Source organism: Scyliorhinus torazame, chromosome 25 (genome assembly GCF_047496885.1).
Source record: "Scyliorhinus torazame isolate Kashiwa2021f chromosome 25, sScyTor2.1, whole genome shotgun sequence".
Classification (NCBI taxonomy): Eukaryota; Metazoa; Chordata; class Chondrichthyes; order Carcharhiniformes; family Scyliorhinidae; genus Scyliorhinus; species Scyliorhinus torazame.
Window position 1 is genome coordinate 37,561,855 of NC_092731.1, and position 16,353 is coordinate 37,578,207.

Genomic DNA, 16,353 nt, shown 5'->3' on the forward strand with positions numbered 1-16,353 from the left:
CCCAAGAGCCCATGATTACACCGAACTTTTGAAAAAAATAGACCGATAGTTTTCATATTGGGAGTACAGGACAATCTATTTCAAAGCACCTTTGATGTAAATAAGTAAAACACGGTATAATTTTCCGTCACTATAAAAAGACAGAACTTTTAATAGAGAAGAGGCCATTGTGCCTGTGATGGTGCTCTTTCCACCATTTGAGCTACCTGCTCTGCCTTCATTTTGCTGTTTATACATTTAGTGTTACACCAAAATATGGATAAAATACTTATATTCATCATTCAATATACTGCATTATACTAATTTGCTTTTTATTTCTTAAAAACATTAAACAATGTGCCGATAAATCTTGCAATCAATGATGCAATAAACAACATAATATGCTATGCATTATGTTGATTGCTAATCAAAGTTAAGTTCAAACAACTCCAGAGCAAAGCTTTTGAACTCAAATGGGGCAGCACAGTGGCGCAGTTGCTAGCACTGCTGTCTCACGGCGCCGAGGGCCCAGGTTCGACCCCAGCTCTGGGTCACTATCCGTGTGGAGTTTGCACATTCTCCCCGTGTTTGTGTGGGTTTCACTCCCACAACCCAAAGATGTGCAGGGTAGGTGGATTGGCCACGCTAAATTGCCCCTTAATTGGAAAAAATGAATTCGGTACTCTAAATTTTAAAAATAAATTAGTGGATCCAAATGAAACTTCAGATGGGAGCCTTGGCAATGAGTGTTGGCAGGAATTTATAATAATAATAATGTTTATTGTCACAAGTAGGCTTACATTAACACTGCAATGAAGTTACTGTGAAAATCCCCTAGTCGCCACATTCCGGCACCTGTTCGGGTACACAGAGGGAGAATTCAGAATGTCCAATTCACCTAACAAGCACATCCTTCAGATTGTGGGAGGAAACCGGGGCACCCGGAGGAAACCCACGCAGACACGGGGAGAACGTGCAGACTCCGCACAGACAGTGACCCAAGCCGGGAATCGAACCTGGGACCCTGGAGCTGTGAAGCAATTGTGCTAACCACTGTGCTACCGTGCCGTCATCGCCACACATCCTGTCTATATTTGAGCACGCAATCCAAAGTTCAGGAGCTCTAATGGTCAATATAACTCAATTTTCAAATGCTACCATAACTGAGGTTGTCTGGTGCTATCAACTCAGTTATTGGGCCAGGGCAGCAACTGGTCTTTGTGTGGTAAACTTGCCTGTTAACATCTTCAATAGGCACATCCGCCTCAGCTCGTGTCTCCTGTAAAAGATGGAATTCACATTTAATGCTTAATATTTGACAGTGCATTACATTGTTTGATTTTCTAATCTAGTTACGGTCTGCCCAGGGGTCTGAGGGTTTCAGCTGATCATCACAAATAGAGTGGTGAAAGAGCAGGTGATGAACATGGGCGAGATTCTCTGGCCTCCTCGCGGTGTGTTTCTTGGCAGCAGTAAGCTGCATGCCATCAGCCGGTGGTGGGATCGTCTGGTCCCACCAATGTCAATGGGATTTCCCATTGTTCACACCCTCCGTCGCAGGGAACCCGCGGTGGGGGAGTGGGGGTCTCCACCGGCAGGAACAGACAGAAAATATCAAAATCTTTCAAATGAACTTCCACAGATTTTGTGAACAAGAGACAGATCCATCAACATTCTGATGAAAGCCAGTTCGCGGCTGATGCGCAATCAATTACTCTCGAGACAAGGTGAGTCATAACTAATAGGCTTTAATCTGCTAGAACTGTTCCCCAGCAGCTTCGATACAGAAAGTGAAGGCTGCTGGGACAGCATCGGTTCTTATACTCCGCCTCTCAGGGTGGAGCTATGTACATCAGCCAATGGTAGACTCCTGGGTCTAGCCAATGGTCATCCACCTCTCAGGTACCGCAATACCTGCTATTACCACATTCACCCACTGTTAAAAAAGAGCCCGGCGGGGTGATGGCCAGCGTTAATGTCGCCTTTCGCATGGTAGAACCAGGTATGGAGGTGCCGTGATGTCGAGGGTAATAGCAAAGTGTTCATGGTGCAGCAATCAGTCGATCGGGTGGCCTGGTCTTCCTTCTGGAGCGTCTGGGTTTCGGCGGTGATCCTGATGGGGGTCCCGGTGGTTGCGACTCCGGAAACGTGGTGTCGTCATCCCAGGCAGCTTTGTCACCCCTAGGCGGCGCTGTTGGGGCGAAAGGTGGGCGGGGGGGGGAGCCTGTTGGTGCTTGTTCGGGCCTAGGCAGGGGTACTGACCCTCTGGTCAGGTGCTGCGGGGAGGGTGGGGGTGGGGGCACTGGTGCGGGTGCCCGATGGGCTCCGGCGGGCGTCAGGTCCTGAAGGGAGACCGTGTCTTGGCGGCCGTCAGGGAACGCTACATAGGCGTACTGGGGGTTGGCGTGCAGCAGGTGGACCCTCTCGACCAACGTGTCAGACTTGTGCTCCCTCACATGTTTCCGAAGCAGGATGGCTCCGGGTGTCGCTAGCCAGGTTGGGAGCGAGGTCCCGGAGGAGGACTTCCTGGGGATAACAAGGAGATGTTCATGAGATGTCTGATTTGTGGTAGTACAGAGCAGCGACCGGATGGAGTGAAGGGCCACCGGGAGGACTTCCTGCCAGTGGGAGACTGGGAGATTCCTGGACTGTAGGGCCAGCAGGACGGTCTTCCAGTTCTCCCTCTCTACCTGCCCGTTTCCCCGGGGGTTTTAAGTGGTCGTCCTGCTCAAGGCGATGCCTTTGCTGAGCAGGAATTGACGCAGTTCGTCACTCATAAAGGAGGACCCCCTATCACTGTGAATGTATGCGGGGAAACTGAACAGTGTAAAGATACCCTGGAGGGCCTTAATGACGGTGGTTGTGGTCATGTCTGGGCAGGGGATGGCGAATGGGAACCGGGAGTACTCGTCAATCACGTTCAGGAAGTACGTGTTGCGGTCGGTGGAGGGGAGGGGGCCTTTGAAATCCATGCTGAGGCGTTCAAAGGGACGGGAAGCCTTTATCAGGTGCGCCCTCTCTGGCCGGTAGAAGTGCGATTTGTACTCCGCGCAGATTTGGCAGTCCCTGGTGACTGTCCTGACCTCCTCGATGGAGTAGGGCAGGTTGCGGGTCTTGATAAAATGAAAGAAACGAGTGACCCCCGGGTGGCAGAGGTCCTCGTGGCGGGGTCGGAGGCGGTCCACTTGTGTGGTGGCACAAGTGCCGTGGGACAGGGCATCAGGAGGCTCGTTCAGCTTCCCCGGACGATACAAGATCTCGTAATTGTAGGTGGAGAGTTCCATCCTCCACCGCAAGGTCTTGTCGTTCTTAATCTTGCCCCGCTGTGCATTATCGAACATTAAGGCAACCGACCGTTGGTCCGTGAGGAGAGTGAATCTCCTGCCGGCCAGGTAATGCCTCCAGTGTCGCACAGCTTCAACTATGGCCTGGGCCACCTTTTCGACCGAGGAGTGGTGAATTTCGGAAGCATGGAAGGTACGGGAGAAGAAAGCCACAGGCCTGCCCGCTTGGTTGAGGGTGGCCGCCAGAGCTACGTCGGACGCATCGCTCTCGACCTGGAAGGGGAGGGACTCGTCGATGGCGCGCATCGTGGCTTTAGCAATGTCTGCTTTGATACGGCTGAAGGCCTGGCGGGCCTCCGTCGACAGGGGGAAGAACATAGAAAATACAACACAGAACAGGCCCTTCGGCCCACGATGTTGTACCAAACCTTTGTCCTAGATTAATCATAGATTATCATTGAATTTACAGTGCAGAAGGAGGCCATTCGGCCCTTTGAGTCTGCACCGGCTCTTGGAAAGAGCACCCTACCCAAACTCAACACCTCCACCCAACACCAAGGGCAATTTTGGACACTAAGGGCAATTTATCATGGCCAATCCACCTAACCTGCACATCTTTGGACTGTGGGAGGAAACCGGAGCACCCGGAAAAAACCCACGCAGACAAGGGGAGGACGTGCAGACTCCGCACAGACAGTGACCCAAGCCGGAATCGAACCTGGGACCCTGGAGCTGTGAAGCAATTGTGCTATCCACAATGCTACCGTGCTGCCTGTAAGAACAAATAAATCTACACTATATCATTTTACCGTAATCCATGTACCTATCCAATAGCTGCTTGAAGGTCCCTAATGTTTCCGACTCAACTACTTCCACAGGCAGTGCATTCCATGCCCCCACCACTCTCTGGGTAAAGAACCTACCTCTGATATCCCTCCTATATCTTCCACCTTTCACCTTAAATTTATGTCCCCCTGTAATGGTTTGTTCCACCCGGGGAAAAAGTCTCTGACTGTCTATCTATTCCCCTGATCATCTTATAAACCTCTATCAAGTCGCCCCTGATCCTTCTCCGTTCTAATGAGAAAAGGCCTAGCACCCTCAACCTTTCCTCGTAAGACCTACTCTCCATTCCAGGCAACATCCTGGTAAATCTTCTTTGCACCTTTTCCAAAGCTTCCACATCCTTCCTAAAATGAGGCGACCAGAACTGTACACAGTACTCCAAATGTGGCCTTACCAAAGTTTTGTACAGCTGCATCATCACCTCACGGCTCTTAAATTCAATCCCTCTGTTAATGAACGCGAGCACACCATAGGCCTTCTTCACAGCTCTATCCACTTGAGTGGTAACTTTCAAAGATGTATGAACATAGACCCCAAGATCTCTCTGCTCCTCCACATCGTAGAACTCTACAGTTAACCCTGTATTCCGCATTCATATTTGTCCTTCCAAAATGGACAACCTCACACTTTTCAGGGTTAAACTCCATCTGCCACTTCTCAGCCCAGCTCTGCATCCTATCTATGTCTCTTTGCAGCCGACAACAGCCCTCCTTACTATCCACAACTCCACCAATCTTCGTATCGTCTGCAAATTTACTGACCCACCCTTCAACTCCCTCATCCAAGTCATTAATGAAAATCACAAACAGCAGAGGACCCAGAACTGATCCCTGCGGTACGCCACTGGTAACTGGGATCCAGGCTGAATATTTGCCATCCACCACCACTCTCTGACTTCTATCGGTTAACCAGTTCGTTATCCAACTGGCCAAATTTCCCACTATCCCATGCCTCCTTACTTTCTGCAGAAGCCTACCATGGGGAACCTTATCAAATGCCTTACTAAAATCCATGTACACTACATCCACTGCTTTACCTTCATCCACATGCTTGGTCACCTCCTCAAAGAATTCAATAAGATTTGTAAGGCAAGACCTACCCCTCACAGGGAAGGTTGTGGACTGGATCAGGGGTCGAGCCTTGTCTGCGTAATTGGGGACCCACTGTGCATAATAGCTGAAGAAGCCGAGGCAGCGCTTTAGGGCCTTGGGGCAGTGAGGGAGGGGGAACTCCATGAGGGGGCGCATGCGCTCGGGGTCGGGGCCTATGACTCCACTTTGCACTACGTAGCCTAGAATGGCTAGACGGTCGGTGCTAAACACGCATTTATCCTTACTGTAAGTCAGATTAAGTATTTTCGGAGGTTGGTGTCGTGGTCCTGGCCGCAGATCGTGACGTTATCCAGATACGGGAACGTTGCGCGTAAACCGTACCGGTCAACCATTCAGTCCATCTCTTGTTGGAAGACCGAGACCCCGTTCGTGACACCGAAGGGAACCCTTAAAAAGTGATAGAGCCGCCCATCTACTTTGAAGGCAGTGTACTGGCGGTCACCATTACGGAGGGGTAGCTGGTGGTAGGCAGACTTGAGATCCACCGTGGAGAAAACCTTGTATTGCGCAATCCTGTTCACCAGGTCGGCTATACGGGGGAGAGGGTACGCTCCAGCTGCGTAAACCTGTTGATGGTCTGGCTGTAGTCAATGACCAGCCTATGTTTCTCCCCGGTCTTTACCACCACTACTTGAGCTCTCCAGGGACTGTTGCTCGCTTCGATGACCCCTTCCCTCAGCAGCCTCTGGACCTCCGACCTGATAAAGGTCCAGTCCTGGGCACAGTACCGTCTGCTCCTGGTGGCGACGGGTTTGCAATCCGGGGTGAGGTTCGCAAACAGGGAAGGCGGGTCGACCTTAAGGGTGGCGAGGCCGCAGACAGTAAGGGGGGGGTATAGGGCGGGCAAATTTAAAAGTCAGGCTTTGCAGATGGCACTGGAAATCCAGCCCAAGGAGAGTAGCTGCACAGAGGTGCGGCAGGATGTACAGATGGAAATTGTGGAATTCCCGGCCTTGGACAGTGAGGTTTGCTATGCAGAACCCCTTTATCTCCACCGCGTGTGACCCGGAGGCCAGGGAGATCCTTTGGTTTACGCTTTGGGTGACAAGAGAGCAACGCCTTACCGTGTCGGGGTGAACAAAGCTCTCCGTGCTTCCAGAGTCGATCAAGCACGACGTCACGTGGCCGTTGATGGAGATCACCGTTGTAGCTTTCGCAAGCGTCCGGGGCTGACTCTGGTCCAGAGTCACCGAGGCCAGCTGCAGTAATGGAGAGTTCTGGTCGGGCAGCGTGTAGTCGGCTGTGCTGGGGGCCTGGGGCTCCATCCAAGATGGCGTCAGCCATGGGTCGCACATGGAGTCCGGGGATGAAGAAGATGGCGGTGGCGAGGGACAAAATGGCGGCGCCCACCCGTCCGGCGTGGTGGCCGGGGGGGCAAAATGGCCACGCCCGCGGATCGCACGTGGCCTGAGGATAGGGGGGTGGTGGTGAGCGCTGGGCGGCCGGGGCCTGAAAAGGGGGGTTGCCGATAGTCGCTGGAGGCCGCGGCCACGCCGAGGGCCTGGCAGACCCCGACATGGTGGCCCTTCTTGCCGCACCCTCTGTAGGTGGCGGTGTGGGCCGGGCAGCGTGGGCCTGGATAATTTGCCTTCCCGCAGAAGAAACAGCGTTGTCCGGCGGCGGTAGCGGGCCGTCTCGCCGCGCAGGCTTGCGGGGTCAGGGGAAAAGTCTGAGGGGCTGCGCAACGGGGTGTCACGCAGCCCAGGGCCGCCGCGCGTCCGGGAGCAAAGGCCAGCGCGTTGTTATACGCAACGTCCATGGACCCCGCCAGGGCCCGTGCCTCAGTAAATCCCAGAGTGTCCATTTCTAGGAGCCTTCGGCGGATATTGGGGGAGGTCATACCTGACATGAAAGCATCCCTGATCAAAAGTTCAGTGTGCTCGCTCCCCGAAACTGGCGGGCAGCCAGTTTCGGCCCAGCACCAGCAGCGCCCGGTAGAAGTCTTCCAACGTTTCCTCGGGGATTTGCCTCCTAGTCGCCAGCAGGTGACGAGCGTAGACCTGGTTCACAGGGCGGATATAATGTCCTTCTAGCAGCTCGATCGCTGCAGCATAATTCTCCGCCTCCTCGATCAGAGGGTAGATCCCAGGGCTGACCCGCGAGCGTAGAAGGTGCATCTTTTGTCTTTCCGTGCGAGTGCCGGCGGCCGTGTCGAGGTAGCCCTTAAAGCAAGCCAGCCAATGTTTGAAGGTAGCAGCAGAGTTGCCCGCGTGGGGGCTGAGCTGAAGGCACTCTGGCTTGATACGAGATCCATCCTTTCAACTGAAGTTGTAGCAGATTAAATTGATGTGCAATCAATTACTCTCGAGACAAGGTGAGTCATTACTAATAGGTTTAATCTGCTAGAACTCTTCCCCAGTAGCTTCGATACAGAAAGTGAAGGCTGCTGGGACGGGATCGGTTCTTATACTCCGCCTCTCAGGGTGGAGCTATGTACATCAGACTCCTGGGTCTAGCCAATGGTCATCCACCTCTCAGGTACCGCAATACCTGGTATTATCACAACGGCTAGTAATATTTTGCTGCATATTTGACAGTTGGCTGAAGGGTACTCCAAGGTTCCCTAAGCCAAGAGGCTGTGCCATGCTCTGGGCGGGATCTTCTGGCCCTGCCTGCCGCCAGGATCAATCGGTCCCGCCAAACGTCAATGACCTTTTGGCTGGGCTACCCAATCTCCCATGGCGGGTCCTGCAACAACAGAGCTGGGGAATCTCGGCCTCTGTCTCTTCACAGAAGGAGACTGACCAGAAACTGACTGTGTAGTTTGCAGAACGATTCATTAGCACCGGGTCGTTGACTTTAAACTGATTCACCCCGCCAAATTTTACCATGAGACGAGGAGGCCTGACATGCTCTTTCATGAACTGTAGCTGAGTTTCAGGAGTGGATTCTTCGGTCCCCCAGCTGTGTGTTTCTCGGCAGCGCGGCACTTGTTGGAGGCGAGATTCTCTGTTCCCGCTGCTGTCAGTGGGACGTCCCGATTACAAAATTGACATTTTGCAAACAATGCAGGGAAAATTGGACAATACCGAAAAAGCAAGCAGCTGCAAGGTCTGTCTGTTGATTAGAGCTGTAGCACTCAGACAAGACCGATACTGCAGGACCATCTACATACTAATGAGCCATCTCCGGGAACAACAGGGAAACATTTAAATAAACAATGTTAAACCAGACACCCCGGCACCAGAGGAGACTAAAACAAAGCAAACCAACGGCCACTTAGGACACGCCCAGCAACCAGGGAACCCACCCCTCTATTGGAGGAAAATCGATAAGAACGATTGGGAAACGGCCCAATTAATTGGGGCCAAGTTCAAGGCCCGCCCAAAAGCGCGCAAAGCCCTTTTGGGTATAAAAAGGATTCCCCAAGAGAGAATCGCTCTCTTGACCTTGGCTCTCAGCGAGGAGAGACCTGCCAAAGCTGCTCCAGACCAAGTAAGTTCCAAGTCAACGCACGCTACGAGATAGACGCTCCTAGTTGCTACCCTGTAAACAGCTCAACCCAGCAGCCTCAGAACCGAGCAACGGCCATTGGTCCTCTGACTGAGTGGGCACCCGAAGCTATGTATCGGCTTTTAGTACCAGTGATAGTTTAGGTTGTAGAGTTTTATGCATGAGTATATTTGACTGGTGGAAGCAGGCACGATAGTGACATTTAAGGGGCACCTTGACAAATACATGAATAGGATGGGAATAGAGGGATACGGACCCAGGAAGTGTAGAAGATTGTAATTTAGTCGGGCAGCATGGTCGGCACGGGCTTGGAGGGCCGAAGGGCCTGTTCCAGTGCTGTACATTTCTTTGTTCTTTTGACTGTGTGTGTAAATAAATGAGCATTGATTTTGAACTTATTAACTGGTGTATCGGGTCTTTGATCAGTATTCGGTTTTGAACCTTGTGGCGGTATCGAAAGATGCCTGGCGACTCTTGAGCAAAAGTAATTAAACAGAGCCAAATTAAGAAACAACAGCAAATTAGCAACATTTACTGGCGACTCTGGTGGGACTCGGCCTAGAAGAGGCCTAACCACTACGAGAGAACCAAAATTTGAATTGAGGATCCAATTGGAAACAGAAAAACCATAAGTGTAAGAACAGTACTGATCAAGCCTCCGAGATTCGGAAGTGTGTTAATGCATGCGTACTACAGGGATACAAGGTAAACCTGAGAGATGTTGTTGCGTAAAATTGTCGGGAGTTTTGTAGGCCGGAAATTAGCATAAGCCGTACCCGTGTTTACATCACCACTTTATCACCCCCTGTTCCAAATTCAGTAGAGAACCTAGATAGAGAAAATGGCAATGAAGGCAATGCAACGCCTTATGAACCCCCAGGAATTCAAGGTCGCAGCGACCAGTAGAGTAGGAGAGTGTCCCGTTTGGGAAGATGAGATCAGGAAATATCTCAAAGGGAAAGGATGGCCCCTTTGGAGTGAATTCTGCACCAATGACGAAACAGGTCCCGGGAGTATAGGACATACTTGGTGGGAGAACCTGTCAGAGATACACAAGAGCAGCTTGGGGAAAGCTCGCAAGCCGATGGCAATCGTGTCCTGTTTGGCACAATTGCGATGCACAGAGGAGGTTGTTCGGACGCTCCGTAGAGAGATAGAGGAGAGAGACAGAAGTAGTGAGGTAAGTAGAGCGAAGTAGAGAAGGAGAATAGAGATTTGAGAGAGCAGTTAGCAGCAAGGGACAGAGAGATGGATGATGCCAAGAGGGCACACCAGTCTTGTCTCGCCCATTTGAGTAGCTTCCAAATGCAATACGATAAGGCCTACCAGGACACGCAACGTGCGGTCTTGGTAAGACAAGAGACCGAGCAACAAGTTGAGAAATTGCAGAAACAGTGCAATGATTTGAAAGCAGCCCTACGAGCACTCCATACTTCCACGCCGGAACAAAGGCAGAGCTCAGTAGACCACGCAAAGTGCCGGAAGCAAATTGCAGAATTGCAATCTCTGCTTTCCGTCCAAAGTGGGTTTCAAAGCACATTTGGATCCCAGTTAAATCAGTAAAACGGCCCCGATTGGCAGGAATTGAACGAGACTGCCCATAGATACGTACATGGGACATGTACGCAGGAAAACCCCCAGAAAAGGAGAGCGTCCAACCCCCAACCGAACAGGCAAACATACCCCCATGAACCCTGTAACCACACACCGCAGGGCCACAGCAGAAGGAGCCGCAGATTTCCTTTATACAACCCCGTTAACCGTGACCCAATTACAGGACGCGTGTGGAAAAATTACACCGTTCCTTCCCACATGAGACCCCCACCAATTTTTCGCGAAAGTCAAACAGCAGGCTACCATGTACGGCCTGGACGAAAAGGAGCAAGTGAAGGTCGCAGTTTTAAGCCTCGACCCTTCAGTCGTGGCAGCCCTTCCCGACCCACAGAATGTAGGAGGAGGCACACTCCAAGAGATGCACACAGCGATCCTTGATGCGATCGGCTATAACAGAGGCGACCCTGTAGAAGGCCTAAATAAGTGTAGGCAAAAGACAGAGCACTCCACAGCGTTTGCTAGACGCTTGTGGATACATTTCACAGCAGTTTTCGGAGAGTTAGCCCACACCCATTTGTCCGCAGATAATATGGCCAAATGGACTTGAATCCTAGTCTCTCACGCGACAGACGCAGGACAGAAAGCTTGCGCAAATTACGACTCCTCAGATGAGGACACAATAAAAAAATGGGTTTTGAAAAGATTGTCCCGCGCTCAGTCCAAAGCAAAACCACATTTATAAAACCAGATGAAGAGCAGGCAAATATGAATCCAGTTAAAGTGCACCAGAACCCCGCATGGGTAAATGAGGGCAGGAACAGCCCACCCCAACCCAAAGCTCAAGACTGTTACAATTGTGGACAGTTAGGACACTTTGCACGAGAGTGCAATGCGCCTTACAAGCAGCAGAGAAACCAACAGACAGGCACCCTAAACAGGAATAGGGCAAAGCTGATCCATAGTGTTAGCCCTGTAGAATTTCTTTGGGACACAGGAGGGTCCCGCACCACACTCAATTCCTCCACGATGTTTCAACGAGACACGTGGCCCACAACAGACACCATCACACTCAGCGGCTTTACAGGTCATTTACAACAGGGACACATCACAGCCCCTGTAGCAATACAAATAGGGAACATCACAACTAAGCACCCCGTAGTTTTGGTTGATCTTCCCCAGACAGAAGAACATATCCTTGGGATCAATTTCATGAGCTCCCATAACCGTTCTTTTGACCCAGTTAACAAGTGTGTATGGAAAATGGCAAAGGCAGCACGAGCCCCCGCCACGCTCACAGTAGGAGAGTATGTAAACAGGATTAGCTCAGTAGGAGACTTCTGGTTCGACCCTCGAGCCATTAGTGCAGACAAACAGGTTAGGGCAGTCCTGCAGGAACATAAAGCAGCATTTGCACAGCACAAGCACGACTGTGGCAAATTGGCTGGCTTTGTGAACATTACAGGTCCTGACCCTAAACCCCAGAAGCAGTACGGATTTCCCCAGAAAGCAGAGGGATAAATCTCCAAAGTAATAGAGAGTTTGTTGGATCAAGCCGTACTCAGATCAGTAGCCTCCACAAACGACGCACTAATTTAGCCCGTCAGGAAACCCGATGGATCATGGCGACTGACCATTGATTACCAGGAACTGAACAAAGTAACCCCAGCAGCAGCCCCCACCGTAGCCACGTGTCCCGAGAACATGCTCAAACAGGGACTCCAGTCAAAACATTTTTTGGTTTTGGACATTAGCAACGGCTTTTGGTCCATTCCATTGGCTAAAGCGTGCCAGTACAAATTCGCCTTCACATTCCAGGGACAACAGTATACGTGGACGTGCCTTCCACAACTCCCCCTCCATTTTCCACCGACAGCTGGCAAATGGATTAGCAAAATTTTCCCACCCAGATTGTCTGGTCCAGTGCGTAGACAACTTGTTACTACAGACAGACACAAAGGGAGAGCACATTTTGCTTCTCACCAAACACCTAGGACTCCTAAAAGAAATTGGTTGTAAAGTCAACCCCAAGAAGGCCCAGATTTTGAAAGAGAAAGTGATTTACTTGGGAACAGTGATCACACATGGTAAACGCAAGATCGAGCAAAAGAGAATTGACTCGATCGTCAAATTGCCCCTTCCCCACAATGTCTTAGACTTCCGGTCATTTTTAGGACTGGTTGGCTACTGCCGAAACTATATTGACGGTTTCGCCACTAAAGCAGCGCCCCTTTCCGAACTTCTCAAGAAGCAGGCACCTTGGGAATGGCTTCCACAGCATACAGATGCCGTGGACGCTTTAAAAAGAGCACTCAGCACAGCCCCTGCACTACAGATCCCAGATCCACTTTCCCCGTACACTATCGAAGCAGCAAGCACCGACCGAACCCTTTCGGCCGTGCTCCTCCAGGAACGCCATGACCAATTACGCCCCGTAGCATACGCCTCACGCGTGTTAGACCCTGTAGAGTAAGGATTTTCTGCCTGTGAAAGGCACCTGCTCGCAGTTTTTTGGGCAGTACAGTACTTCGCCTAGATTACAGGACTCAACCCCATCACCATCCTCACAGAACACACCCCAAACACAGCTATTGTTAGGCGGTCGACTTAAGGATGGCACAGTCAGCCAAATCCGCGCAGCCCATTGGACCCTTCTTTTACAGGGACGGGACATTACAGTAAAATAAGGGGTCATGGTATTCGAGGCAAGGTACTAACATGGATTGACGATTGGCTGTTAGGCAGAAAGTTGGGATAAAAGGTTCTTTTTCGGAATGGCAACCGGTGACGAGTGGAGTCCCGCAGGGTTCAGTGTTGGGGCCACAGCTGTTCTCCTTATATATTAACGATCTGGATGACAGGACTGGGGGCATTCTGGCTAAGTTTGCCGATGATACAAAGATAGGTGGAGGGGCAGGTAGTATGGAGGAGGTGGGGAGGCTGCAGAAAGATTTAGACAGTTTAGGAGAGTGGTCCAAGAAATGGCTGATGAAATTCAACGTGGGCAAGTGCGAGGTCTTGCACTTTGGAAAAAAGAGTAGAGGCATGGACTATTTTCTAAACGGTGACAAAATTCATAATGCTGAAGTGCAAAGGGACTTGGTAGTCCTAGTCCAGGATTCTCCAAAGGTAAACTTGCAGGTTGAGTCCGTAATTAAAAAGCAAATGCAATGTTGTCATTCATCTCAAGAGGCTTGGAATATAAAAGCAGGAATGTACTTCTGAAGCTTTATAAAGCATTAGTTAGGCCCCATTTAGAATACTGTGAGCAATTATGGGCCCCACACCTCAGGAAGGACATACTGGCACTGGAGCGGGTCCAGCGGAGATTCACACGGATGATCCCAGGAATGGTAGGCCTAACATACGATGAACGTCTGAGGATCCTGGGATTATATTCATTGGAGTTTAGGAGGTTGAGGGGAGATCTAATAGAAACTTACAAGATAATGAATGGCTTAGATAGGGTGGATGTAGGGAAGTTGTTTCCATTAGCAGGGGAGACTAGGACCCGGGGGCACAGCCTTAGAATAAAAGGGAGTCACTTTAGAACAGAGATAAGGAGAAATTTCTTCAGCCAGAGAGTGGTGGGTCTGTGGAATTCATTGCCACAGAGGGCGGTGGAGGCCGGGACGTTGAGTGTCTTTAAGACAGAAGTTGATAAATTCTTGATTTCTCGAGGAATTAAGGGCTATGGAGAGAGAGTGGGTAAATGGAGTTGAAATCAGCCATGATTGAATGGTGGAGTGGACTCGATGGGCCGAATGGCCTTACTTCCGCTCCCATGTCTTATGGTCTTATGGTCTAAAAAGAACCAAGACCCACACCTTCCTTGCCGATAATTTGCAGTATGCAGGCACCCCTCATGAATGTGAGATCATCACCACAAAACAGAACACAGGCCCATTTATACCCAAAACACCTCCCAGGAAAGCAGGTATTACATTCCAGAGACCCCAGCCCACAGACACGTGCGCATCCCTGAAGATTTATGTGGATGGCTCCTCCACAGTGTTAAATGGAACGAGGATTACCGGTTGCGGTATTTACGTGGAGGACGCGCAGGTACGCGCCCTAAATGAGATTTCACTAAAGTTGCCAGGACACTTCGGCTCGCAGGCAGCAGATCTGGCAGCGATCGCTTACATTGTAGACCACCCCGACTCGTTCCCGACCCCAGCAGACATCTATTCGGACAGCTTGTATGTATGCACCAGTTTGACGGAATTCCTACCCCTGTGGGAAACGAAAGGATTTGTTTCCGCGGACGGTAAACCCCTACCCTCAGCCACATTACTCCGACATATCCTAGAGACAGCCAAAAATAGAAAATAAGGAATAATTAAGGTTCACAGTCACCACCGTTCTTCCCCCCCCTGGTAACGTTAAAGCAGACGCCCTAGCGAAGGCAGGCTCCAGGCGTGGTTATTTTTGGAACCCCCCGAAAGCACCCCAGTACACGCAGTTCAGGTCTCAGACCAATATTCAGGATTTAGCGAAGGCACAGAAAGAGGACGAGAAACTCAGGGAAGTTTAAAAGGGTACCTTCCCAGCCCCGTATGATAAATACAAGAATGCAATAACCACCCATGACGGTGTGATTTTAAAGGATGGCATTTATATCGTTCCCAGCCAGGACAGGAACCAGATCATTCGTCAGTTCCATGACAATCATGGACACCAAGGTATTGAACCCACCCTAGCCCACCTCAGACCGCTCTGCTGGTGGCCTGATTTGTAATCCTATGTTACCCACTACATAGAGAATTGCTTGATCTGTGCCCAGAACAATCAAGACAGCTATGCGAAAAAGGTTCAACTTAGTCATACCCGTCCCGTTAATGGACCCTGGACAAATCTACAGATAGACTATATAGGACCCCTACCCTCTTGCAGAAATGGTTATAAGTATGTGTTGGTGGTCATCTATACCGTCACAAAATGGGTGGAAGCATTTCCATCGAGAACTAATACGGCCAAGACAACAGCTAAAATACTAAATGACCCCTACCACACAAGCCGTGAATGATTCCCACCCCCGCAATACACAGAACACCGAGATAGCTAGCCCCGCGACACCTAACAACACCCCGAACTGGTGTGATAAGATTATCACCTGGTACTCACTATCGTATGTAGTAGAAGCCCTCTTAGTACTGGCGACACTTTGCAGTGTCGTGCAGACACTTAGAATCAGAAAATGGTGAAGGAGAGTTTTGTGAGGGCCACGAAGAATCAAGGATACAAAGAAATAACATTTATTTACAATAACATATATATACACAACAGCAGCAACCTCGCTTGCTGCTTACTCTTTCCTGCTGGTTCCAAACTGGCCAGCTTTATTTATACAGGGAGTCTGCGAATGATTTCTCCGCCCCCCTCATTGGGGAAGCTCAGACTCCCACAGCATTGTGGGATTGTCAGTAGTCCCCAGCCAATGATAAGTAGGCAGGTTATAACATACCTCCCCCACAAAGTCCAAGGAATCCACCAAAGACCCTGGCGAAGGAGGGCGTCGGGCTCGTTTTGCCGCAGACCGGACACCATTTGCACAAGGCGCTGGTCGGGCAGCGTGTAACGAGACGGAGACTGGCGCTTCCGTGATGAACGGCGTAACGGTTGTACATCCACAGCCTGTGGGTCTGAGGATTCCCCCTCTGATGCGTCCTGTGTCTCCATCTCGGAGTCAGAGTCTGCTGCCTCTGTCATCTCGGCGTCTCGATCTCCGAGGTTCTGTAACGACCTGCGCAGGCTTTGAGTGAGGCACCAGAGGAAGATTGTGAGGACTACTTTCCATTGTCTCTGGTCTCTGCGGCTATAGAAATGAACTCTGGGGGTGGGGAATCTTTGGAAAGGATAGTTTTCTGGACCGAACGTGGTCTACCTGTTTGCGCTGGAGATGACCCTGGGCTTGCACCTGGTAAGATATAGGGCCCGTTTGGTGAAAGATTACACCGGGGACCCACTGGGCACCACCAGCAAAATTGCGAACGAACACTGGGTCACCGGGCGCAAACTGCCGAATTGGCCGATGCCGAGAAAAACCCTGTCCCTGCCGTTCTTGTGTGCGGCGTACGTTTGCGCCAATGTCCGGGAAAACCATACTAAGGCGGGTGCGAAGTCTC

At 50.7% G+C, this 16,353-nt stretch overlaps 1 protein-coding gene across 3 annotated transcripts in view; it reads right to left on the reverse strand.

Annotated features, from left to right (window-relative positions):
- LOC140402489 (uncharacterized) overlaps positions 1–16,353 on the reverse strand; it is a 143,076-nt gene that overhangs the window by 78,098 nt on the left and 48,625 nt on the right. For all 3 annotated transcript variants that reach the window (XR_011938144.1, XM_072490320.1, XM_072490321.1), the window contains exon 7: positions 1,215–1,258. Coding sequence is in view for 2 of the 3 variants with exons in the window: in XM_072490320.1 (XP_072346421.1) it covers positions 1,215–1,258 (44 nt within the window). In the remaining variant the exon portion in view is untranslated. The remainder of the gene's footprint in view (positions 1–1,214; positions 1,259–16,353) is intronic.